Source organism: Coregonus lavaretus (assembly GCF_964263955.1).
Source record: "Coregonus lavaretus genome assembly, contig: HAP1_SCAFFOLD_424, whole genome shotgun sequence".
NCBI classification, from domain to species: domain Eukaryota; kingdom Metazoa; phylum Chordata; class Actinopteri; order Salmoniformes; family Salmonidae; genus Coregonus; species Coregonus lavaretus.
This window is the reverse complement of record NW_028166348.1, coordinates 338485-366391: the sequence shown is the minus strand read 5'-3', so window position 1 is coordinate 366391 and position 27907 is coordinate 338485. Positions and strand designations below refer to the sequence as shown.

The following is a 27907-nucleotide window of genomic DNA, read 5'->3' as shown; positions in this document are numbered from 1 at the left end:
AGTTTGGGAAACCCCGACCAAACAGAAATGACTCATTGACTAGCGGTGAAAAACCGCAGGGTTAAGAGTCCGCTGTGTTGTTATGTGGCTGCGTCGGAACTTCTTGCTGCGTTTTTCCTCACACAGTGGTGGGGTACTTCGAACAATAAAACAAGACAAGCATATCTTTGCAACAAGGTAGACCTTTATTTGTGAAAAAAAAAGTACAATACCTCGTCCTTACAAATACGCCTGAGAAAAAACGTTCAACGGAAAAAGAACATTGTAAGAACAGGGGAAATAACATTTCAATCGTAGTCATTGAAGAAAACGCACCGTAGGTTGACAGTGGTCTTAATTCAGACTGATCGTTTAACATACAAGTCCACACGATTAGCACAAACAATCGAAAAAAAAATATATATAATTTTGTTAATACATCTATAAAACTTTCCAAAAAACAGTGAACAAAAATAACTTGCTTTCTTTGCTAACCCTACTAACAAGTTTTTAACCCGTTGACTATTCTCACAAATTCCAATTCCATTATGACGTGACCAAGCAAATCCAAAATGAATAGCCAAAAGACAAATTGGTCTTGTTGCACTAAACCCTCTATGTAATGTTACAATAATTATTTATATTCAAATTGCACCATTAATGCAACATTTTAAAAAAAATCCATCAAGGCTAAAGCTTTTATATTCTAAGCAAAATAAAAGCATTGTTTTTCCATCATTTGAATGTTATTGTACAAGACAGACACTAACGGTTACTGTACAATGCATGTATACATAGAATCAAAATGAGTTCTATGCCCATTCTAATCATTGTGATTCTATGCATGTATATCTGAACGCTCTAGTCAAGACACCAGACCACTTCTCTACTGTACACTCCACCCACAGCTCTCTGGCTGCTGGCACCTTCTCTTACTGTACGCAGTCCTCGGACATTACCTCAACGTTAGCGTGAATGTAGAAAGATCGCTAAACTCCTAACTCCCTGTGTCACCTCTAGATTATAGGACATGCATCCCAGAGAGATAAAACTACACTACTCTGTTCCCAGAGACATTGTGAGCTTTTTTTGGTCACAGTTATTGTGTTGTATATGTACTTAAACCTGATGTAGTTCCATTAGCAAGCGTCAACAACTGCATGTCTGACTGCGTCCATGTCTTTGTGACTCTTCCAGAAACATCTTAACACCCTCATACCCTACCTATACACCCTGAAGGTCACCTCACATCCCAACAGTTGTCTGACAGACAGTGATTACCTGGTGATGGATTCTAGGCTGCGGTCCCAAATGGCGCCCTTTTCCCTTCAGTGAACAGGGTTTGAAATAGTGCACTATATTAGGGCCCTCAAACTCGAACTCTGGACCTCCAAGCCAGTTCCCACTGCGTTTAAAATTGTTCCCCTCTAAAATCAGGGACTGATTTGGACCTGGGACACCAGGCGTGTGCAATTAGTTATCAGGTAGAACAGAAAACCAGCAAGGCTCCGGACCTCATAGGGTAAGAGTTGAATACCCCTGATATAGTGAACAGGATGATATTTGGGATGCAGACATAACCTGTTATAGAAGACAGTAAATAACAGATTAGAACTGGCGTATGTGAGCACATCTGTCTGCAGAGTCACTGTGACATCTTTGTGCAACATCCTACTCCTTCCAGTAGCTCTGGAAGAAGTAGGATGAAGATGCCTCAACGCTGATCATGGGACAGTTTTGTATTTTCCCCTCAAATGGTTAAGGTGAAGACACAGGGGAAGGTGAGCTGATCCTAGATCTGTGCCTATGGGACAACTTTTACCCTTTAATTGAACCAGTAAGGTAGAGGTTGGACGCTGCCTAGGAGAATCCAGCAGAAGGGTAACATCGCCCTCTTGTGAAGATAGTTGCAGCTACGCCCTGCATGTCAACTGACAATGTCCCTGGTCGACAGAGCGCTGTCTGTGTCTGTCTGTCTGTCTAGTAGCCTGTGCGTCCGCCCTGTCTGTCTATCCGTCTGTCTGCAGTACTGTGGGCATTCCGTGGCGGAAGACAAGTAGGTACATTAGGACATCCACCGTAGCGTTCAGGGGTTGGGGGGGGGGGGGGGGGGGGGGGCGAAGTGGCTGGGTAGGTGCGTCTGTCCTCTCCTATCTGCTGAGACGAAGCTTGATGGAGTTCTTCACCACTGGAATGTGGTTGGCTGGCAAGAGAGGCACGTCTGACAGATCCGCACTGACAATTCTCTGAGGGTAGAGAAAGATTATTAAGTTGTAGTTTGGCTGTAAAACGCACTATATAAACAGACCAAAGAGGAGATTTTCAGAAAAGTATCTGTAGCCTACTTAGAATTATGAGTGAGAGAAAATGAGACTCCTTTGTGAATGTAATGTTTACCGTTACCTTAATGTCTGCCTCCATCTTCACTTCCCCTTCAGAAGCAGCCATCTCCTCAGATATATTGTCCTCGTTGACCTGGGAACACCAGGACCCACATAACAGTTTATCACAACTACTAGGCTTGGGTGGTATACCGTATATACCAGGGCATTTGGAAAAAGCCACGGGCTGGTTTTTCAATACCGTCCAAAAAAACGATGACGTTTTCAATACATTTGAATAATTGTAATTTATAAGTAAATACCTGCAGTCAACTTGTGCAATACATTAGGAGACGCAGAGACATAAAATGGTATCCATAAATGAAATTGGGACATGATAAGCTTGTTGTGTACCTCTGCCTCCACAGAGGTAGCTGCAGCACTATCCTCCGTCCTCTTCGTCTCTGGGACTACGGAGGAGTCCTCCTCCATCTGGTGCTCCTCAGGGCTCTCCTCTTCCAGCACCTCCTGGTCAGGGGTCTTGTGGGCTGCTGGGGCACCCAAGGTGGGGGGAGGAGAGGGGGTCTTGTGGGCCGCTGGGGCACCCACGGTGGGGGGAGGAGAGAGGGTCTTGTGGGCCGCTGGGGCACCCAAGGTGGCGGGAGGAGAGGGGGTCTGGGGGGCCGCTGGGGCACCCATGGTGGCGGGAGGAGAGGGGGTCTGGCTGCTGGGGACTGGGTCTCCTGAAGGCTGTCTCTCAGCGGCTGACTCCTACAAGAAACAGAGGGGAGGAGAACATTATCAAACCGGATCAATAACTGAAGTCTACTGTCCCAAAATGGCAGCAACAACTTCTATGTGGTGTATACATGTTGTACACTCTGTAAACTCCTGGCTGCACAACAACTATTCATTTCTCTACTGGGACAATTAATATTGAATAGAATACCTCTGCGTCTGATTTGATCCTCTTCCTCTCTTCCTGCATAGGGGAACCAGGTCTTTTCACAGCTGGGGGACACATGGTGGAAGCTGGGACCTCTGGCTGGCTGGCTGCAGCCGCGATAGGGCTGGGAGGGGGACCTAGTGGGCCACTCTTCACTGGGGTCGACATGGGCACAGCAGCTGGCACAGCCGTGGGTGAGGGCACTGACATGCTGTTGTCACTGTCCAGCGATAGGTCCAGACTACTGTCATTCATCTGACGAAGCCCCTCTGTAGAGTGCTACAGAACAGAACAGAACGGGTTACAGCCGTCAGCAGAATATCTGTTCCACTTCTATAGTTAAAACCACGGGCTGAAAATGCATATGCGAATGGTTTCCTTTCACATACAGCTGTAGGTTGATCAGAGGTAGAGGGAGTCTGTCATACCTTCCTGCGTCTGGGCATGACCAGGTTGGGCAGTAGCTGGTGTAGTTGTCTCTTCTTCACATGCATGGCCTGGATCTTCATGTCCGCCTCAAACATCTTGCTGTTCATCGCCTGGCGGTACACTGCAGGAAACATTTAGAAAATAACAATGATTACGGTCCTTTTTATATAACATTAGCAGGCCAGTGTGTCAAATAATAGAAACAGGACAATAATCAATCTGGAATGTTTCTAATTCTACATCCCATGGCGTATGACTGAGATATATTGAGTGAGGTGATCATACATACCCGTGTCAGTAAAGGACTGGATGTCAATTGTCAGGTCAACGTTGAGGTTCTCTGATGCCTCCATCTTCTTAAAGATGACCCCTATCACCCACATGGTGCTGACCTCCTCTCTGAAAAAGACAGAGAGACAGACACACAGAGAGCCAGAGAGAGAGAGACACACACAGAGCGAGAGACACACACACAGAGAGCGAGCGACACAGAGCGAGACAGAGACAGCGAGAGAGAGAGACAGAGCAAGAGACAGAGCGAGAGAGAGAGACAGAGCAAGAGACAGAGCGAGAGAGACAGAGCGAGAGAGAGACAGAGACAGAGCGAGAGAGAGACAGAGCGAGAGAGAGAGAGACAGAGTGAGAGAGAGAGAGAGACAGAGAGCGAGAGAGAGAGAGAGACAGAGAGCGAGACAGACACAGAGCGAGAGCGAGACAGACACATAGCGAGAGCGAGACAGACACACAGAGCGAGAGAGACAGACACACAGAGCGAGAGAGAGAGAGAGACAGAGCGAGAGACAGAGCGAGAGACAGAGCGAGAGACAGAGCGAGAGACAGAGCGAGAGACAGAGCGAGAGACAGAGCGAGAGACAGAGCGAGAGACAGAGCGAGAGACAGAGCGAGAGACAGAGCGAGAGACAGAGCGAGAGACAGAGCGAGAGACAGAGCGAGAGACAGAGCGAGAGACAGAGCGAGAGAGACAGAGCGAGAGAGACAGAGCGAGAGAGACAGAGCGAGAGAGAGAGCGAGAGAGAGAGACAGACACAGAGCGAGCGAGAGAGACAGACACAGAGCGAGCGAGCGAGACAGACAGAGCGAGCGAGCGAGAGAGAGAGCGAGAGCGAGACAGACACAGAGCGAGAGAGAGACAGACAGAGCGAGAGAGAGACAGAGCGAGAGAGAGAGACAGAGCGAGAGAGAGAGACAGAGCGAGAGAGAGAGACAGAGCGAGAGAGAGAGACAGAGCGAGAGAGAGAGACAGAGCGAGAGAGAGACAGAGCGAGAGAGACAGAGCGAGAGAGAGAGACAGAGCGAGAGAGACAGAGCGAGAGAGAGAGAGACAGAGCGAGAGAGAGAGAGACAGAGCGAGAGAGAGAGACAGAGCGAGAGAGAGAGACAGAGCGAGAGAGAGAGACAGAGCGAGAGAGAGAGACAGAGCGAGAGAGAGAGAGAGAGACAGAGCGAGAGAGAGCGAGAGAGACAGAGCGAGAGAGAGAGAGAGAGAGAGAGCGAGAGAGAGACAGAGAGCGAGAGAGACAGAGAGCGAGAGATAGAGCGAGAGAGACAGAGCGAGAGAGACAGAGCGAGAGAGACAGAGCGAGAGAGACAGAGCGAGAGAGACAGAGCGAGAGAGACAGAGCGAGAGAGACAGAGCGAGAGAGACAGAGCGAGAGAGACAGAGCGAGAGAGACAGAGCGAGAGAGACAGAGCGAGAGAGACAGAGCGAGAGAGACAGAGCGAGAGAGACAGAGCGAGAGAGACAGAGCGAGAGAGACAGAGCGAGAGAGACAGAGCGAGAGAGACAGAGCGAGAGAGACAGAGCGAGAGAGACAGAGCGAGAGAGACAGAGCGAGAGAGACAGAGCGAGAGCGAGAGCGACAGAGCGAGAGAGACAGAGCGAGAGCGAGAGAGACAGAGCGAGAGCGAGAGAGACAGAGCGAGAGCGAGAGAGACAGAGCGAGAGCGAGAGAGACAGAGCGAGAGCGAGAGAGACAGAGCGAGAGCGAGAGAGACAGAGCGAGAGCGAGAGAGACAGAGCGAGAGCGAGAGAGACAGAGCGAGAGCGAGAGAGACAGAGCGAGAGCGAGAGAGACAGAGCGAGAGCGAGAGAGACAGAGCGAGAGCGAGAGAGACAGAGCGAGAGCGAGAGAGACAGAGCGAGAGCGAGAGAGACAGAGCGAGAGCGAGAGAGACAGAGCGAGAGAGAGAGAGACAGACAGACAGAGCGAGAGAGAGAGACAGAGCGAGAGAGAGAGACAGAGCGAGAGAGACAGAGCGAGAGAGACAGAGCGAGAGAGAGAGAGAGAGAGAGACAGAGCGAGAGAGAGAGAGAGCGAGAGAGACAGAGCGAGAGAGAGACAGAGACAGAGCGAGAGAGAGACAGAGACAGAGCGAGAGAGAGAGAGAGACAGAGCGAGAGAGAGACAGAGCGAGAGAGAGAGAGAGAGAGACAGAGCGAGAGAGAGACAGAGCGAGAGAGAGCGAGAGAGAGAGAGAGAGAGAGAGACAGAGCGAGAGAGAGAGACAGAGCGAGAGAGAGAGACAGAGCGAGAGCGAGAGAGACAGAGCGAGAGAGACAGAGCGAGAGAGAGAGACAGAGCGAGAGAGAGAGAGACAGAGCGAAAGCGAGAGCGAGAGAGACAGAGCGAGAGAGAGAGAGACAGACAGACAGAGCGAGAGAGAGAGACAGAGCGAGAGCGAGAGAGACAGAGCGAGAGCGAGAGAGACAGAGCGAGAGCGAGAGCGAGAGAGACAGAGCGAGAGCGAGAGAGACAGAGCGAGAGCGAGAGAGACAGAGCGAGAGAGCGAGAGAGAGAGAGCGAGAGAGACAGAGCGAGAGAGACAGAGCGAGAGAGACAGAGCGAGAGAGACAGAGCGAGAGAGACAGAGCGAGAGAGACAGAGCGAGAGAGACAGAGCGAGAGAGACAGAGCGAGAGAGACAGAGCGAGAGAGACCGAGCGAGAGAGACAGAGAGACCGAGCGAGAGAGACAGAGAGACCGAGCGAGAGAGAGAGACCGAGCGAGAGAGAGAGACCGAGCGAGAGAGAGAGACCGAGCGAGAGAGAGAGACAGAGCGAGAGAGAGAGACAGAGCGAGAGAGAGAGACAGAGCGAGAGAGAGAGACAGAGCGAGAGAGAGAGACAGAGCGAGAGAGAGAGAGACAGAGCGAGAGAGAGAGACAGAGAGAGAGACAGAGCGAGAGAGAGAGACAGAGCGAGAGAGAGAGACAGAGAGAGAGAGAGAGACAGAGCGAGAGAGAGAGACAGAGCGAGAGCGAGAGAGACAGAGCGAGAGCGAGAGAGACAGAGCGAGAGCGAGAGAGCGAGAGAGACAGAGCGAGAGAGAGAGACAGAGCGAGAGAGAGAGACAGAGCGAGAGAGAGAGACAGAGCGAGAGAGAGAGACAGAGCGAGAGAGAGAGACAGAGCGAGAGAGAGAGACAGAGCGAGAGAGAGAGACAGAGCGAGAGAGAGAGACAGAGCGAGAGCGAGAGACAGAGCGAGAGCGAGAGAGACAGAGCGAGAGCGAGAGAGACAGAGCGAGAGCGAGAGAGAGAGCGAGAGCGAGAGAGCGAGAGAGACAGAGCGAGAGCGAGAGAGCGAGAGAGACAGAGCGAGAGAGACAGAGCGAGAGCGAGAGAGACAGAGCGAGAGAGACAGAGCGAGAGCGAGAGAGACAGAGCGAGAGCGAGAGAGACAGAGCGAGAGCGAGAGAGACAGAGCGAGAGCGAGAGAGACAGAGCGAGAGCGAGAGAGACAGAGCGAGAGCGAGAGAGACAGAGCGAGAGCGAGAGAGACAGAGCGAGAGCGAGAGAGACAGAGCGAGAGCAAGAGAGAGAGCGAGAGCGAGAGAGACAGAGCGAGAGCGAGAGAGACAGAGCGAGAGCGAGAGAGACAGAGCGAGAGCGAGAGAGACAGAGCGAGAGCGAGAGAGACAGAGCAAGAGCGAGAGCGAGAGCGAGAGAGAGAGCGAGAGAGACAGACAGACATAGCGAGAGAGAGAGAGACAGAGCGAGAGAGAGAGAGAGCGAGAGAGACAGAGCGAGAGAGAGAGAGCGAGAGAGAGAGAGCGAGAGAGACAGAGACAGAGCGAGAGAGACAGAGACAGAGCGAGAGAGACAGAGACAGAGCGAGAGAGAGACAGAGCGAGAGAGAGACAGAGCGAGAGAGAGAGACAGAGCGAGAGAGAGAGAGAGACAGAGCGAGAGACAGAGCGAGAGAGAGAGAGAGAGAGACAGAGCGAGAGAGAGAGACAGAGCGAGAGAGAGACAGAGCGAGAGAGAGCGAGAGAGAGCGAGAGCGAGAGAGACAGAGAGCGAGAGACAGAGAGCGAGAGACAGAGAGCGAGAGACAGAGAGCGAGAGACAGAGAGCGAGAGACAGAGAGCGAGAGACAGAGAGCGAGAGACAGAGAGCGAGAGACAGAGAGCGAGAGCGAGAGACATACAGACAGCGCGAGACAGACAGACAGACAGTGCGAGAGCGAGAGATACAGAGCGAGAGAGAGAGAGACAGACAGACAGAGCGAGAGAGAGAGAGCGAGAGACAGACAGACAGACAGAGAGACAAGGAGAGACTGATGAAAAAGAAACAGTAGACCATGTCCATGGTCAGGTAAGAGCTTCTTTCAATCTTGCATTAAAAATAAAGTAATATACTCACTTCTCCCGACTTTCCTTGGGTCCAGGGAATGACTGGGGGTTGACATGAGCCAACGTTATGAACTCATTCTTCTCCAGGTTCCCGACTAGGATCCTGATCTTAGACTCAACCAGACCAACCCTGCAGCGACAGAGAAAATAACACTTTCAGCTATCTATTCCCCAACAGTAGACTGATAAAGACCCATCTTCTTGCTTTAGGAGCAACATTGAAACGCAATAATGCTGTACACTGGCTCCACCCTCATATAATCTAATTCACATCCGAAGGTTTTCCCAGTTTTTTCCCAGTCAGTACTCACCACTCCAGGTGCTGCTTCTCGGTGGGGGCGCTTGCTAGCAACACAATATAATGCCTTGGAACATAAGAAACAGAACAATCCCATTACACCCTAAAGACAGCAGCCAGGCAACGAACCCAGGCTAGGAGAGAGCCCCAGACACATAGGCCCAGACCAGATCGCCACCACTCTCACAGCATGTCATGGAAATCGTTTTTTTATAACACACTTCTCTCAAACTAAAACTGATAAAAACTGCAGGACTAATACCAAAGTGTGTTAAGCCAATAAATGACACACAAACGTCCATAGCTGACGTGACACCGTCTTAGAGCAACATGTCCCAGTAGCAGCCACAAATTCTCCATAGCACATCAATCTAGTCAGATAAAACCAATTGTAAGTACCACGATAATTTACTCTCCAAATCATAATGTCAGAGAATGAACCTGATTCAGTCTATAAAACATGTCTTCCACAATACTAAAAGTATCCTGAAAGTCACTATTGTACTATAACTGGGCAAAACTAGTATTGTGTGTCTGTGTACAATCTACATGCAGTTACCACAGTAGCACCATAAAGTTCTTTCTATGCTTTGTCTGGAATAGCTCTACCTTGCATCTTGTTGAAAACCAATCACAGGAGCTTGTGTTCAGATTATTTCCCCATGAGGTTACAACAATATAAAATAGTTTTACAAAGGACAAGCAGATAAAAAAATGGAAAGGATAGTTTTTTCATTTTCAGGCCACATTGAAAATAAAAGGTCTGAGCCTGGGATAAATGATTGATTTATTCAAAACAACAGTTACAGAGAAACCAGTGCAGTAATCAGCAGGACACCACCCAAGTCAGCAGGATGGTCTGATTCTGAAATCTGTTAATCAAGCCTGGTGTGTGTAAAAGAGTCTAACCTGGATGATAATCAAAGTGTAATTGTGACCGTCTCCTCTAAAGCTCCTGTCCAATCCACAGGCTGGATGTATTTATTCACTTTAAAATTATTCTCCATTTTTTCAGGCTCTACAGTGCTGTAAAAAGGCTATCCAGAATGTGCTGCTGCATTTTCTCTGCCTGCAACCCAGTTGTGTTTAAGGCAGGGTGTGCTGCCTGCAACCCAGAGGAGGAGGAGTTGTGTTTAAGGCAGCGTGTGCTTCCAGAAACTCAGAGAAGGTGTGCTTAGCCAGGGTGTGCTTAAGGCAATATATCAAAATCTTCTGAAACTTTTCTGGCCAAGAAAGGGTGGATGGATCAAACTGATTTCCCAGAAGACTTTGATGGTATTTCACACTTCAAATGGAGCACTCCAGTAATGGAAGATTTTGGTAAATGAAGGAGAGGATTGGATCACTTCATTCACTATAGAACACTTAAGACAAAGGGGAGGGGATTGGGCAGCAAAAAGCTTTGCATTCTGATTGGGGCTGCAAAAGAAGAAATGCCTCCTCTTCCAAGGACAATGCCTCTTGGGTAACAGAACTGTGGCCACTGTCCTATCATCACACTCTTGCATACTACTGATAAACCAATTAACAACTTATCTAGCTATTTATCCCTCCCTCTATACACAGATTTCAACACTCAAGTACATTTCTCAAGATTGCGCAGAACTGATATTGAAAATGGAATCCAGGATGTGAGTTAGTGATCTGGATCTATACATTACCCACAATGCATAGAATGAAACTGAAAGTGCCAATGACGCTTTAATTTTTGGTAATCTTCACATGGCTTCCTGCTAGCGCTGTGCTACAATTTACGGATTTATCATGATCGAAACTTGATAAGGAAAATAAAAAGACATGTCTACAAAATCAAGACTAACAAGAAATACATTGTGCAAATTGTGAACTAAAGCATTTTATTTGGGAATTGATACACAATATAACAAGACAAGGAAAACCAGGAGACGGTTTAATATTGGAATCCTTACAACTGAAGTACCTACCTTTAGTAAAATATTAAAATATACAAACATTGAGTTGTGCTTACATTAGAGGCACAGTCTATACTAAATATTACTGATAACACTGGGCTTCAGGCCCTGCATAACGTTAACATTGTATTTGCTTTTGTGAAAAAATTTTGGTGAATCAAAAAAGGGTGCTTAGGTAAGAAGAAAGATTCTTTTGAGTCTTGTCTAAAAGCCTGAAATGTATATTTAATAATACAAAATAATTCAAACTGAATGAGTGGATTACATAAACAGTTGAATATAAAGAAGAGAACTTCACATTTACTGAAAATATAGTATATTGGTATATTTAGAAAATATACATCTTTATTGAAATAGTTGGTTTGTCTCACCATGTGTGTCCCACAGGATAAGCTGCTTAATACATACTTGTATTTCTGAAAGAAGTTTGGTGCTTCAAATAGTTTGGCCCACTCTGCTTTATTCTGCAATATTTCATCTGTAATTGCCAGACCTGTGGAGGGAAGGAGGAAGGAAAACGTGTTTAACAACGAGGACAACCAAAGGAAAACTACAGATGAGACAACGTATCTAGGCTACAATAAAGTAGAGGACGTTAGGAACCCCTTGAGAAAAAAAAAAGGGGGAAAAAGGCCAGACTAGACGGAATTTACTTGATACGCTAAACATACATTTGAGCAAACTTCCCTTTGACATCAACGTATCATTTATGTGAATGTTTGAGTACGTTTTTCCACTCAAGTCTTAAGTTAGGACTCTGACCTGAAGGGTTTTGTATAAAAATAGCAAAAAGTCTGTGTATAAAAGTTAGAAATGGCGACGGCTAACGGACCCTGTTTGAACTCGTCCACCATGACGGCCCGTGTGGAGGCGGAGACGTTGTAGGTGGAGTTCTGCTGGGGGTAGGCAGGTGTGATGATGGGCATCAGGTGGTACCGGTCACTGGGGGTCACCTGGAACAACACAGTGATACATTCTCAGAGAGCTTAAAATGGGGATACAGGGCCTCTAGCAGGGTTGGAGTCAATTCAGTCAAGTTGATGACATACTCAGCCTCTAATGCAGTTGAATCAAATGGTTTGTACTGGAACAGATTAAATAAAGTGTGACTGACTCGAGGTACAGGTCACAGGAAAAACCTCTGGCCCTAGACTTTAAAAATTGTTAATACAAGTGTCTGTGTCCTGGAGGAACAGGTGTTTAACCCCTTTAAAAAAATCACAAGGTTTTTTTTTTTTTTGGGGGGGGGGGGGGGTTTGGCAGCTCTGCTAGTAAAATGCTTTAAGCAGTTAAATTCATTTTTATGACAGTCCTTTATGTATTAGTGTTGCTCAGGACAGGACTAGTATCAGTATGAACAAATCTAGTTATGGACCAACATTACCCTGGGGTCCCAGACTGGCAGGTTGAGGTTGCAGTCCTCTGGCTGCTTCAGGAGAACAGGGTTGGGCCATTCCCTGCAACACAACTCATGTTCAGTGTGATGATACGGACCAAGTATACCATCAGTCAGACAACCCTTTACACACACCATCTTGTTTGACTATGGTCCTAAGAAATACAGGAGTAATTACAGCTGCCACAAGCACCGAGAAAATGTGACGACAATCAGGTTTTTTTCTGGATCAAAAAACACTTTGGACTTAGGCGACTCGAAAACACCTTTAGGCGGCCGCCACAATGACTAGAATGGCAGAACAATCCCTCACCATAATATAGAAAGGGTGTTCTATGGAATCACGTTTCATAACAGGGTTTCCGGTAGGAAACTTTAACCTTTTGGGCAATTTTTTGTTTGTTTTTTGCAGATAAATAAAAGTTGCCTGTAAAAATGACAGGGAGCAAAAATATCTGATTGCAGAATAATGTTTATTTATTCATTGATGGAAATACCAGCCAATGGAAACACATTTGACCGTCATGCTTATTGGTCTATAGCAAGGGTATTCAGCACAATATGCATAATTGAGTGGAATTAAATTGCCATGCAAGTAGATGACTCCACCTAGTTGGAAGGTATAAAGATGTGTTTGTGTGACTTGTATGTTTTATTTGCAGCTGTATGACCCAGTGGGTGAATAAAGTTGGTTTGAGCTTTTTCTAGTTGTCAGTTTGAGTTTTTTTTACTCCGTTTGTTCAGAACATTATCCATCAACTATCAGACGCGCACAGAGCCTATTTTGAGCAGGATTTATCCTGCAGCTCCTCAGCTGGTTAAAAAAAGTATATATATATATATATATATATATATATATATATATATATATATATATGCGAGAAAGAAAAAAAACGTATTGGAAGTGATGCAGACAATTACATTGACGGAAGTTACAATCTATCTGCAATATTAAAGCTGATCTACCCCCTAAATAAAAATAATTATATATATATATATATATATATATTTTTTTTTTTTAAATAAACACACAAGACAGATAAACCAGACCCATGCTCATATGGAGCACTCCAAACAAAATATAATTTAAAAAATGGTTATGTAATAAACCAAAATGTGTTTCTCACAAGTGTAGCAAGTTGTGAACTCCGCAAAGAACGTTTCCACTCCGAGAACGAGAAATTACTAATTAGTACATGCATCAACAAATGACACGGATTAACGGTACATTTATTCCTCTGTGTCTAAGTTATGTTTTCTGTTAAAGTATTTCTGAATTATTTTATGTATAGAATGGAGTAATTATATAATTTTGGCACATTTCCATTTACTTTCCTACTGGACCCACAGCTATGCCATTTCAACTGTTCTATTGGTTTTCATATCAACTTTTTCGTTGTCCAGAAGCAAAGGGCACAATCCTAGTCATTTCAGCAACCCCATCCTAGTTGTTGCATCTTTAGATTCCCCCCCTCTTTCTAAGTCTCTAACAGAGATTTCCATCTCTGTCACATATGGAACCGCTATCAGGTGCACTGTTTAAAATTGTGCTTTTCCAGGTGCTCTGTTTATAATGGTGTTCCCGCAAATTGCATTTTGGCAAATGTTTGAAAATAACGTTATATTGGCTGCTTCATTAGAGGAGATGCATGTTCTGTTAAATCAAATCAAATGTTATTGGCCACATGCGCCGAATACAACAGGTGCAGACATTACAGTGAAATGCTTACTTACAGCCCTTAACCAACAGTGCATTTATTTTTTATAAAAATGTAAAATAAAACAAAAAAGTGTTGAGAAAAAGAGAGCAGAAGTCAAATAAAATAACAGTAGGGAGGCTATATATACAGGGGGGGGTACCGGTGCAGAGTCAATGTGCGGGGGCACCGGCTAGTAGAGGTAGTTGAAGTAATATGTACATGTGGGTAGAGTTAAAGTGACTATGCATAAATAATTAACAGAGTAGCAGCAGCGTAAAAAGATGGGGTGGGGGGGCAGTGCAAATAGTCCGGGTAGCCATGATTAGCTGTTCAGGAGTCTTATGGCTTGGGGGTAGAAGCTGTTGAGAAGTCTTTTGGACCTAGACTTTGCACTCCGGTACCGCTTGCCGTGCGGTAGCAGAGAGAACAGTCTATGACTAGGGTGGCTGGAGTCTTTGACAATTTTAAGGGCCTTCCTCTGACACCGCCTGGTATAGAGGTCCTGGATGGCAGGAAGCTTGGCCCCAGTGATGTACTGGGCCGTACGCACTACCCTCTGTAGTGCCTTGCGGTCGGAGGCCAAGCAGTTGCCATACCAGGCGGTGATGCAACCAGTCAGGATGCTCTCGATGGTGCAGCTGTATAATTTTTTGAGGATCTGAGGACCCATGCCGAATCTTTTCAGTCTCCTGAGGGGGAATAGGCTTTGTCGTGCCCTCTTCACGACTGTCTTGGTGTGTTTGGACCATGATAGTTCGTTGGTGATGTGGACACCAAGGAACTTGAAGCTCTCAACCTGTTCCACTACAGCCTCGATGAGAATGGGGGCGTGCTCAGTCCTCTTCTTTTTTTTTTCCTGTAGTCCACAATCATCTCCTTTGTCTTGGTCACGTTGAGGGAGAGGTTGTTATCCTGGCACCACACGACCAGGTCTCTGACCTCCTCCCTATAGGCTGTCTCATCGTTGTCGGTGATCAGGCCTACCACTGTTGTGTCGTCGGCAAACTTAATGATGGTGTTGGAGTCGTGTCTGGCCATACAGTCATGGGTGAACAGGGAGTACAGGAAGGGACTGAGCACGCACCCCTGAGGTGCCCCCGTGTTGTGGATCAGTGTGGCAGATGTGTTGTTACCTACCCTTACCACCTGGGGGCGGCCCGTCAGGAAGTCCAGGATCCAGTTGCAGAGGGAGGTGTTTAGTCCCAGGATCCTTAGCTTAGTGATGAGCTTTGAGGGCACTATGGTGTTGAATGCTGAGCTGTAGTCAATGAATAGCATTCTCACGTAGGTGTTCCTCTTGTCCAGGTGGGAAAGGGCAGTGTGGAGTGCAATAGAGATTGCATCATCTGTGGATCTGTTGGAGCAGTATGCAAATTGGTGTGGGTCTAGGGTTTCTGGGATAATGGTGTTGATGTGAGCCATGACCAGCCTTTCAAAGCACTTCATGGCTACAGTCATCAGTGCTACGGGTCGGTAGTCAGGGACATGTTGAAAATGTCAGTGAAGACACTTGCCAGTTGGTCAGCACATGCTCGGAGTACACGTCCTGGTAATCCGTCTGGCCCTGCGGCCTTGTGAATATTGACCTGCTTAAAAGTCTTACTCACATTGGCTACGGAGAGCGTGATCACATAGTCATCTGGAACAGCTGGTGCTCTCATGCATGCTTCAGTGTTGCTTGCCTCGAAGCGAGCATAGAAGTGGTTTAGCTCGTCTGGTAGGCTTGTGTCACTGGGAAGCTCGCGGCTGTGCTTCCCTTTGTAGTCTGTAATAGTTTTCAAGCCCTGCCACATCCGACGAGCGTCAGAGCCGGTGTAGTACGATTCAATCTTAGTCCTGTATTGACTCTTTGCCTGTTTGATGGTTCGTCGGAGGGCATAGCGGGATTTCTTATAAGCGTCCGGGTTAGAGTCCCGCTCCTTGAAAGCGGCAGCTCTACCCTTTAGCTCAGTGCGGATGTTTCCTGTAATCCATGGCTTCTGGTTGGTGTATGTACGTACGGTCACTGTGGGGACGACATCATCGATGCACTTATTGATGAAGCCAGTGACTGATGTGGTGTACTCCTCAATGCTATCTGAAGAATCCCGGAACATGTTCCAGTCTGTGCTAGCAAAACAGTCCTGTAGCTTAGCATCTGCGTTATCTGACCACTTTTTTATTAACCGAGTCACTGGTGCTTCCTGCTTTAGTTTTTGCTTTTAAGCAGGAATCAGCAGGATAGAGTTATGGTCAGATTTGCCAAATGGAGGGCGAGGGAGAGCTTTGTATGCGTCTCTGTGTGTGGAGTAAAGGTGGTCTAGAGTTTTTTTCCCTCTGGTTGCACATTTAACATGCTGGTAGAAATTAGGTAGAACGGATTTAAGTTTCCCTGCATTAAAGTCCCCGGCCACTAGGAGCGCTGCCTCTGGATGAGCGTTTTCCTGTTGACTTATGGCCTTATACAGCTCATTCAGTGCAATCTTAATGCCAGCATTGGTTTGTGGTGGTAAATAGACAGCTATGAAAAATATAGATGAAAACTCTCTTGGTTAATAGTGTGGTCTACAGCTTATCATAAGATACTCTACCTCAGGCGAGCAAAACCTCGAGACTTCCTTAGTATTTGATTTTGTGCACCAGCTGTTGTTTACAAATATACACAGACCGCCACCCCTTGTCTTACCGGAGTCAGCCGTTCTATCCTGCCGATGTAGCATATAGCCCGCTAGCTGTATATTATCCATGTCATCGTTCAGCCACGACTCAGTGAAACATAAGATATTACAGTTTTTAATGTCCCGTTGGTAGGATAACCGTAATCTTAGGTCATCCAAGATTGAAGATTGGCTAATAGGATTGATGGAAGAGGCAGTTTACTCGCTCGCCGTCGGATCCTTACAAGGCACCCCGACCTACGTCCACGATATCTCCGTCTCTTCCTCATGCGAATTACGGGGATTTGGGCCTTGTCGTGTGTCTGTAGGATATCCTTCGCGGCCGCCTCGTTGAATAATTTTTTTGGGTCCAATACGAGGTGAGTAATCGCTGTCCTGATATCCAGAAGCTCTATTTGGTTATAAGAGACGATGGCAGAAACATTATGTACAAAATAAATTACAAATAACGCGGAAAAAGACACATAATAGTACAATTGGTTAGAGGGCTGTAAAAGGGCAGCCATCTTCTCCGGCGCCATTTCGTAAGATGCATTACTATAAACTAAATGTGATTTCTGTAATTCTGAGCACCGTGGATGGATTCCCTAATTGGTTATGCACCCAATGCATATGGGTCCGGTAAAGACCTCAAAACGGACAGTAAATATAAATCTTCCCGGTCACGTTGTCCGGCACCACGGAAACCCTCGTTCATAAATCACTTCAGACAAAACGACGCGTCACTGGCAAAGCACAGAAAAACGAATGACCATCTGAAAACAGGTCACAGAGAATGTCTAAAAGACAGAGACTGCTCACCACTTGGAGAAGACCAGGAAGAACTTGTGTACGAGGGTGGAGGCCACGGCGTTGGGGTAGAGCTGGCAGGTCCTGGCTACCAGCATGGCCCAGGAGACGCCACCCAGGAAGCCCAGGATGTTACTGTAGATGTTATGACCTATGGGAGAACAATAACATAACAGTGTATATATATATATTTATTAGGTGTATATATAAAATGGTGTTGGGGTAAAGCTGGCAGATCCTGGCTACTACTAAGAGGTTAGCTTTGCTGTTGCCCTACAAGGCAGTCGGCAGGATAGAGGTGAGTCGTAGTAGTCGTAACAGTAGTACATACATTTCTGATATGGTAAAGTATACAATAGGTGTGTGAACGTTTAAAAACAGAAACAACTACCACTAACAGGTCCCAATCATGAGAACAATGTGGTGGAGGCGGCAGCGGAGTGAGGAGACAAGGAAACAGCCCTTTCCTTAAGAAAAGTCAGGAGAGTAAAACCCAACTTAGTTATAAAATCACCTGTTAAAATGTGCCAGGATTTATAAAGCATCCATAAATATCTTCAGAAATTAAAGACAGATCCTGGTTCCGTTGCCTGTTTTGAGTGCATGTTTAATACTGATTCCGTGAGCTCTAAGACTCACAACATCTGACGGATGAAGCAATTTCACTTTAAAAGTTTTTAAATCTTTGCCATGATGTAATAAAGGCTTTAAAAATAGTTTGTTAGAACACATTCTGGGATATCTTAGAATTTATTTAGTGTTTACACTGTTCCAAACGGTCAGGGAAAAGAAATATGTAGCCTGATCTACAGGGCCCCCAAAAAATGTTTTGGGTCCACCAGCCACTTTTTTACCAGCCAAAATATTTTTATAATCGCTAAAATTAAACCAACACTATAAATGAAACAGATAAGCATGCTTTGTAATGTTTCTAAAACCATACATGCATTTCTAGTGAGAAATAATGTGGTGTATTGTTTAATTTCATTTTTTTTGTGACCCGAGTCTAATCCAAAATATCACACACCCAGCCAGGCAGTGTGGCAGTGCAAGGGGATAGGCTACATAGGATTCCTAGTTCTTTGACTTTGTGCGATTAAATTTAACCAGCTATGAAACAAAACTACTTTGAAAACAGCAACTGCAGCATTTTACTGCAAATGTGATCATACTTGACTATTTTTATTCACAAATGCAAGTGAAAGCTCGCACTGTGGAGCCCTGACCACCCGCCAACGTAGCTAATGAAATAGACATCTTACCAATGCCAAAATCTACCAACATTTGGCAGGTGGCGGGGGTTAATTTTAGGCCCTTCTAAATCTAACAGCATCTGTTTGACAGACACTGGCCTAAAAACGCACACAGCGCTCACTTACATTTACGTCATTTAGCAGACGCTCTTATCCAGAGCGACTTAAAGTTAGTGAGTGCATACATTTTCATACTGGCCCCCCGTGGGAATCGAACCCAGAACCCTGGCATTGAAAACGCCATGCTCTACCAACTGAGCTACACGGGACTGAGCTACACTTCTCCTACCCTCCTTCTTGATATCCTTCTTATTGTTACTATTAGGCTACAATTATCATCATAAGTAAGCCAATGTCATTAGTAGGCTTAGTATACTATAGCCTTGTATAACAACCATCTAAGAAGCCTAAGAGCGCGTCCTGTTTAGCTGGCATAACGTAACTTACTTGGGCCTATACTTTAATATGAATCATCCATTAGTTTATGTCAACATACGAGTCATTAAATACAATTCAAGCATTTTCTGTTTTAAAACGAAATAAAAAAAAGGGAGCCTTGAATAATTAAACAAATAAAAATCGCAACGTCGTCTAAAGCAATTGCAACATTCACCAATGCAAATCATCTTTGCTCTAATAAAGCCTTTAAAACCTGTTAGTATAGACCTTCTGGGATTTCTTATAATTTGTTTCGTGTTGTTTTCACTGTTCCAAACATACGCATGCAGACTCAGAGAAGTAGCCTACCAGTCTTCCTGCGGTCCTATTTTAGAAACGCCTCGCACCCTCCACATTTCACATGGCCAGTGGATTCTCCAGTAGTTTCCACAACCAAGTCAAATGGTCTCCCGAGTGGCACAGTGGTCTAAGGCACTGCATCGCAGTACTAGCTGTGCCACTAGAGATCCTGGTTCGAATCCAGTCTCTGACGTAGCCAGCGTCGTCCAGGGTAGGGGAGGGAATGGCCAGCAGGGATGTAGCTCAGTTGATAGAGCATGGTGTTTGCAACGCCAGGGTTGTGGGTTCGATTCCCATGGGGGGCCAGTATGAAAAAAAATAATGTATGCACTCACTAACTGTAAGTCGCTCTGGATAAGAGCGTCTGCTAAATGACTAAAATGTAAATGGTATTCCAAACATGACTTGCCTGGCCCGAATCAATTCTCAGAATTTGAGTCTGGCACAGTATGAGAATGACAACTTCAATTCACTTGGAATTTTATGAATTGTTCTTATCTTTTAACAGAAAACCGATTAAAACTGTAGTTTAAATGTAAAGACAAAAAGTATATTTATCACATCTTTAGTATACAAGCCGATTCCTCTTGTGATGGTAATAGAGCTACTTGCCAGTACACTAATGATCATCAGGCAACAGTGAAATTTAGCTGGTCCTGCAATTCAGCTTGATGGTTCTGCCTCGTCTCCCAATAAGCTTGGCGATGCTTATGCCATATCGCTTACAGCTATCTAGCTTCTAAAGAGCACTAAAGAGTTGGGGGTGGAGGGGCAGGGGATGTTTTTGGATTGGCCTTTTAGTTTACACAAGATTTTAAATAAAATACCTACAGCCACAGCTAGGGAACCACATTCAGTACCTGCACCTGGTTGGCCTACAGGCCAGTGAGTGACTCTCTGCTGCTTCTGTTCCAGCAACACAAAACATGATTGGACAGTTGGTTGCCAGGCAGAATATGCAAGCCAAACAAATTCACCATGGCAACAAGTGCCGTGGTCTATCCTGTGTGTTAAAAAGCCATGACAAGTATTTTTTTTTTTTTTGGCAGGATAATCCTGTTTAGGGAATAGGACCTGAGGGCTGGGGCGTTGCAAGTCAGTTTGGGCCCAGCGTATTGACATGCCATTAGTTGGTTGTGTGAACGAGTGAGATAACACTACATGCCTAGCCACAACAGTCTCAGTCACTCAGTGTTACACAGCACGCGCACACACACACACAGAGATACAGTAAACACACAGAGACCAACTCAAACACACAGGTACAGACAACAAGCAGGTAGACACAGACGCTTACAGAAGACACTGATTCAACACACAGTTCAGTTTCCACCAAGGCAAGCGATTGTGCTCCTATGCAACAACACTACAGATCCGACTCACGTTTAGCCCACAGCTTGATGGTCCTCAGAGTCAGTCTGAAGTTTTCGATGTTGGGTACAAGATGAAGGATCTCATCTGTAACTCTGCAACCTGAAAACAACGTCAAGTCATTATTGTGCCCAACAAACGCGGCGTCACAATAGAGCCAGACAGTCAGGCTACAACACAATGCAGAGAGAACACTTGAAACCTACAACACAGCAGTTGCTTTCAAACAGCTGTAGGTACGGGTCAGAGGTGAGCCAACAACCAATTGTTAAGAGGCCTTTCAGCCATTCAAACCACACTGTTTTTAACTTGGATCAGTGTACGGAGATACCGTTCAGCAGACGATTTTATCCAAAGCGATTACAGTCCAGTGTATATACACAGTACATACAATGCATTACAGCCTTATTCTAAAATGGATTACATTTTTTTCATCAATCTACACAATACCCCATAATGACAAATCGAAAAAAGGTTTAGACATTTTTGCAAATGTACTTAAAATAAAAACACAGAAATACCTTATTTACATAAGTATTCAGACCCTTTGCTATGAGACTCGAAATTGAGCTCAGTTGCATCCTGTTTCATTTGATCATCCTTGAGATGTTTCTACACCTGTGGTAAATTCAATTGAATTAACATGACTTGGAGAGGCACACACCAGTCTATATAAAGGTCCCACAGTTGACAGTGCATGTCAGAGCAAAAACCAAGCCATGGGGTTGAAGGAATTGTCCGTAGAGCTCCGAGACAGGATTGTGTTGAGGCACAGATCTGGGGAAGGGTACCAAAACATTTCTGCAGCCTTGAAGGTCCCCAAGAACACAATGGCCTCCATCATTCTTAAATGGAATTAGTTTGGAACCACCAAGACTCTTCTTAGAGCTGGCCGCCCGGCCAAACTGAGCAATCAGGGGAAAAGGGGGGTTCAGGGAGGTGACCAAGAACCCGATGGTCACTGACAGAGCTCCTCTGTGGAGATGGGAGAACTTTCCAGAAGAACAACCATCTCTGCAGCACTCCACCAATCAGGCCTTTATGGTAGTGGCCAGATGGAAGCCATTCCTCAGTAAAAGGCACATGACAGCCCGCTTAGAGTTTGCCAAAAGGCACCTAAAGGACTCTGACCATGAGAAACAAGATTCTCTGGTCTGATGAAACCAAGATTGAACTCTTTGGCCTGAATGCCAAGCATCACGTCTGGAGGAAACCTTGCACCATCCCTATGGTGAAGCATGGTGTTGGCAGCATCATGCTGTGGGGATGTTTTTCAGCGGCAGGGACTGGGGGACTAGTCAGGATCGAGGGAAAGATGAACGGAGAAAAGTACTGAGAGATCCTTGATGAAAACCTGCTCCAGAGCGCTCAAGACCTCAGACTGGGGCGAAGGTTCACCTTCCAACAGGACAACGACCCTAAGCACACAGCCAAGACAACGCAGGAGTGGCTTCGGGACAAGTCTCAATGTCCTTGAGTGGCCCAGCCAGAGCCTGAACATCTCTGGAGAGACCTGAAAATAGCTGTACATCCAACCTGAAAGAGCTTGAGAGGATCTGCAGAGAAGAATGGGGGAAATAAATATATATACAGGTGTGCCAAGCTTGTAGCATCATACCCAAGAAGACTTGAGGCTGTAATCACTGCCAAAGGTGCTTCAACAAAGTAAAGGGTCTGAATAAATGTTTTTTTGCTTATCATTGGGGTAGTGTGTAGATTGAGGGAAAAAAACTATTTAATCAATTTTAGAATAAGGCTGTAACATAATGTAGAGAAAGTCAAGGGGTCTGAATACTTTCCGAATGCACTGTACATTTTAGTATATGTGACCGCAGCGGGAATCGAACCCATCACCCTGGTGCTGCTAGCGCCACACTTTCACCAACTGAACCACATCAGGACCAGAGCTCAGTGTTACCATTGAGACTCCTGATGCAGCGGATGTCAAGGTTCTTCAGCAGTCCGTCATCTCGGAGGTCCAGACTCTCTGGGATGGTTTGCAACGCTAACCGGGCAAAAAGGATGTCAATCTAGAAACAAACAGATCATGGACGTTTAAAAAAAAAAAAAAAAACGTGGTACATCTCAATATTGGATGTACAGAACCAGTTTTGCATGTTTCCTTGCAATAATGCAAAATGTACACATTTAGGCCTATAAAAGAAATAATTAACCAAAAAATAATTTCAAATGTCACACCTCAATGCTGTCGAAAGACAGCTTTATCACCGGGACAAATGCCTCCTCAACAGCCTGGAAAATAAAGGGTGAAAAGTTAATGAACAGTCTGCACCTCGTTCATTTTTGGGAATGCATCTTTACCTCCAACTCTACCAATACCCACATGACTCTCACCTACTGGACCAACACAAGTCCTACTCTCCCAATACAATACCCACTTGACTCTCAACTACTGGACCAACACAAGTCCTACTCTACCAATACAATACCCACTTGACTCTCACCTACTGGACCAACACAAGTCCTACTCTCCCAATACAATATCCACTTCACTCTCACCTACTGGACCAACACAAGTCCTACTCTCCCAATACAATACCCACTTCACTCTCACCTACTGGACCAACACAAGTCCTACTCTCCCAATACAATACCCACTTCACTCTCACCTACTGGACCAACACAAGTCCTACTCTCCCAATACAATACCCACTTCACTCTCACCTACTGGACCAACACAAGTCCTACTCTACCAATACAATACCCACTTCACTCTCACCTACTGGACCAACACAAGTCCTACTCTACCAATACAATACCCACTTCACTCTCACCTACTGGACCAACACAAGTCCTACTCTCCCAATACAATACCCACTTCACTCTCACCTACTGGACCAACACAAGTCCTACTCTCCCAATACAATACCCACTTCACTCTCACCTACTGGACCAACACAAGTCCTACTCTCCCAATACAATACCCACTTCACTCTCACCTACTGGACCAACACAAGTCCTACTCTCCCAATACAATATCCACTTCACTCTCACCTACTGGACCAACACAAGTCCTACTCTCCCAATACAATACCCACTTCACTCTCACCTACTGGACCAACACAAGTCCTACTCTCCCAATACAATACCCACTTCACTCTCACCTACTGGACCAACACAAGTCCTACTCTCCCAATACAATACCCACTTCACTCTCACCTACTGGACCAACACAAGTCCTACTCTCCCAATACAATACCCACTTCACTCTCACCTACTGGACCAACACAAGTCCTACTCTACCAATACAATACCCACTTCACTCTCACCTACTGGACCAACACAAGTCCTACTCTCCCAATACAATACCCACTTCACTCTCACCTACTGGACCAACACAAGTCCTACTCTCCCAATACAATACCCACTTCACTCTCACCTACTGGACCAACACAAGTCCTACTCTCCCAATACAATACCCACTTCACTCTCACCTACTGGACCAACACAAGTCCTACTCTCCCAATACAATACCCACTTCACTCTCACCTACTGGACCAACACAAGTCCTACTCTCCCAATACAATACCCACTTCACTCTCACCTACTGGACCAACACAAGTCCTACTCTACCAATACAATACCCACTTCACTCTCACCTACTGGACCAACACAAGTCCTACTCTCCCAATACAATACCCACTTCACTCTCACCTACTGGACCAACACAAGTCCTACTCTCCCAATACAATACCCACTTCACTCTCACCTACTGGACCAACACAAGTCCTACTCTCCCAATACAATACCCACTTCACTCTCACCTACTGGACCAACACAAGTCCTACTCTACCAATACAATACCCACTTCACTCTCACCTACTGGACCAACACAAGTCCTACTCTACCAATACAATACCCACTTCACTCTCACCTACTGGACCAACACAAGTCCTACTCTCCCAATACAATACCCACTTCACTCTCACCTACTGGACCAACACAAGTCCTACTCTACCAATACAATACCCACTTCACTCTCACCTACTGGACCAACACAAGTCCTACTCTCCCAATACAATACCCACTTCACTCTCACCTACTGGACCAACACAAGTCCTACTCTACCAATACAATACCCACTTCACTCTCACCTACTGGACCAACACAAGTCCTACTCTACCAATACAATACCCACTTCACTCTCACCTACTGGACCAACACAAGTCCTACTCTCCCAATACAATACCCACTTCACTCTCACCTACTGGACCAACACAAGTCCTACTCTCCCAATACAATACCCACTTCACTCTCACCTACTGGACCAACACAAGTCCTACTCTCCCAATACACCCACCCTCAAATCCTTGACCTCCTCCTGCTGCTTCAGCTTGTCCAGGAACGAGGAGAAGAAGTCTGTTCTCTCCACATGGCGAGGAGCAACACACAGGGCGTCAATGTCTGCCCCTAGGAGAAGAGCACAGGGACAGAAGGCCGTGTTTAGACGTCCATTCTGTGGTGTTTTGAGGACGTTTGAACCCGAGTGTTTGGTAGAGTCATGTTCAGCAGGTACCAAAAGAGGAAAATGTTTTGACATGAAAACGAGCGTTCCTGTTGGACAACAACTGTTATTGTAACTTTTGCAGTGAAGAGTTGACACAATATTTACCTTTAGTGTGAACTCCTAACCTGTAGGAGCCAAACGTGAATATCTTCCCTCCAACAGTGTCAATCACTGAGGCAGGCAGATTCTAGGAGACAAAAAAAACAACCAGTCCTTACAACCTGTTGCATCATGGGTTGGTAACGGTGCCATGCGGTTGTCATAACCCAATATTATCTGCATACCAAATTAGCACACTATTTCCCTTTAATAATGCAGAGCCCTGGTCAAAAGTAGTGCTCTAAAAAGGAATAGGGTGACATTTGGGACTTACCCATTGACGTCGTCACCAGACCCCTGCTGTATCAGAGAGAACTATCTAAAGGCGAAAGTAAAATAATACCTTTGTCTCACTGACGTCATGGATCCATTCCTTCACCAGTGTGTTTAGTTTCCCCAACACATGTATTCTATGGAAAACAAAGCATGATTTAGAGGAAGTCTGTGGTATTTTGACGTTTAACCGCCTAGAGTTGAACCCCAGCGGAGATCAAATTAGCATAATACAAAACATCCATCAGTTTAAGCTAGAGAGAGAGAGATATATTTTTTTGCATTGGATTTGTTTCAATCCACCACATCCGCCGATGCCTCATCCGAGGTGAAAGGTGACAGAGCTAGAGCGGTGCTTGTCAGACCATGAGACATCCCGAAAATCTGTCTACTCACAAAATCGTCAGTAGTGTCCGAATGGTTTGGCCTACAAACTATTACGACCTCTCTATGGAAATGTGAGACTCATGAACACGGACGCCCACAGGTTTCAAAAGAGTCGTCTTAAGGTCCCCCGGTACCAGTTGAAATAATGAATGGAAGTATATGGAGACTGTTTAGTGCCAGAAATAAGGGGTTCAATAAATATATATTTCCTGATCTTTCTTATCTCTCTCAGATCTGTTGTTCCATGTAGCTCAGTTGGTAGAGCATGGCACTTGCAACGCCAGGGTTGTGGGTTCGCTTCCCACGGGGGGCCAGTATGAAAATGTAAGTCGCTCTGGAGTGTCTGCTAAAAAAAATGACTAAAAATGACTAGTGAATCTGTTATTCAATGCGCTTGTATGGGCTAATAGCAGTAAAGCAACAAAAAAAATTCCCCACATCATATATATCTATATATTTTTTAAATAACTACATAAGTATGGCACTTTATAACAACAAATACAGTTTACCTAGTATTGACCAAAACCCCAACCTAAGAATAATTGGCTGATGTACTGGCAAGATATTGGATACAGTTCTCCTCCTCCTCATAGGCCGTGTGATACTACTTGTGTCCATTCTAAAATGACCATTTACTAGTGACAACCATCCTACCTGCGCTGTAGTTCCAGCTCCTCTTCGAACACCCCGTATGGTTTCAGGGCCTCAGTCAGCCTGTGTGTGAGGACCAGGTCACACTCCTTGGCTTGGGCCAAGCTGATAGGAGAAGTGATCCCATAGTGCTTGGGCGTCTCCCGACCCAACGACACCTGACTGAAAACAGGACAGGACAGGTTGTGATCTGAATAAATGTATGCGCCATGCAACAAATGTTACTAGGAATTTCTATTGGTGTTGTACAAAGAAATATCCACACATCAACAATCCATTAATACAGATAAGGACATGATCAATACAAATGTACATGACAAACCATACAGAAAGAGCTTAATGGCATCACAACACATACAAATGTAGCATGTAGTGTGTGCTTTAAAGTTTGTTCTATACGGACTCCCTAGCATACATTGCTTGCTGTGGATTCTGTGGGTGTGGTGGTAGAGGAAAACAGACACAGCTATACATCTTAATACGGGCTCTGGGAAAAACCACGAAGGCCTAACTGTATATGTGGATTCTGATGTCATGCCTCATATTTTCTAGAATGTTTTGACTGAACAGAGCCAATAAGGACATCGTCAACATCAACTTCGTTACATTTTGTAACGTTACAGTTTGATGTTGACATGACAAAGGCCTAAGAGAACATATTTTTGCACCAAATTGATTTGACACGTCTAGTGACCCATCATAACGCAAAACAGTTCATAAGAGTTACCCCGAAATGGCAGTAGGCAAGACCCCAAAACAGACAACTTTCTCAAACTGGCAATGAAGCCGCATGGTAATTTAGCTGTGTCTGACAAATCAATTGCGAAGGACAAATAAAATAGAAACGAACTGGAGTAGTAGCTAGCGTAACGGTTCACAACTGACAAATTCCAATATTGCAAATGATCCAAGCACTCACAGCTAACGTTAGACTGCTAATATCAATTGTATCGCTTAACTTTGGCACTAGCAAACATGTAGCTAGCTAGCTAGCTGGTTCCAAATCACAATTGCCTACTAGCTACGTGCTAGCTAGATTGCGCAAACATATGGTGCAAACATAGCGAACGTTAGCTTTGTTATGCTAACTAACTCCTGTAAATGCTAACTAGCCGTTTGCAACTTCCACTTGTCAAGAACGCTTGAATACATGGGGTTGAAAGTCAGACCGTAATAACGACAACGTTAGCTACTTTAGCTAGCTAATACACATTTCCCGCTACACAACCTGCTAGCAAAAAATACATAACTTGACGAACTGGTTTGCCAGCATCCGTAGGCCCAATCCCCTTTCCAAACAATTCTCTGTCCAAAGTAGCGAGATACTTACAGGGCCATTGTAACAACCTCCAGCAAGTACAATCAGCCCCGCCAAAATTCCCTTCTCATACTCGTTTCTTATTTTTTATTTTTTTTGCTAGCTATGTTATTTAACCAGCAACCGAGCAGTGGGATTGACACCTTTTGTTTCCACTCAACATGGCGCGTGTTCAAACTGTGCAGTCACC

The 27907-nt window shown here is 45.5% G+C and overlaps 1 protein-coding gene across 3 annotated transcripts; it reads right to left on the bottom strand.

Annotated features, from left to right (window-relative positions):
- Positions 1-164: 164 nt before the first annotated feature.
- On the bottom strand, positions 165-27907 carry LOC311114848 (poly(A) polymerase type 3-like; the record flags this gene model as incomplete). Of its 3 annotated transcripts, XM_084190074.1 has the most annotated exons (20): positions 27730-27907; positions 26403-26561; positions 25432-25498; positions 25095-25176; positions 24783-24892; positions 22661-22714; positions 22380-22491; positions 20474-20563; positions 17112-17250; positions 11942-12014; positions 11390-11510; positions 10966-11050; positions 8640-8693; positions 8339-8458; positions 3965-4074; positions 3675-3796; positions 3250-3525; positions 2715-3071; positions 2383-2454; positions 165-2225 (listed from the first exon to the last, which is right to left on the bottom strand). In XM_084190074.1, the coding sequence occupies exons 1-20, from the start codon at positions 27735-27737 to the stop codon at positions 2130-2132; spliced, it is 2307 nt and encodes a 768-aa protein (XP_084046200.1). In that variant the 5' UTR covers positions 27738-27907. The 3 variants fall into 3 exon arrangements, with proteins under 3 accessions (XP_084046200.1, XP_084046201.1, XP_084046202.1); XM_084190075.1 differs by lacking the exons at positions 165-2225; positions 2383-2454; positions 2715-3071; ... (3 more) ...; positions 8339-8458; positions 8640-8693 and having other exon boundaries at positions 10466-11050; XM_084190076.1 differs by lacking the exons at positions 165-2225; positions 2383-2454; positions 2715-3071; ... (6 more) ...; positions 11390-11510; positions 11942-12014 and having other exon boundaries at positions 17108-17250; positions 27730-27893.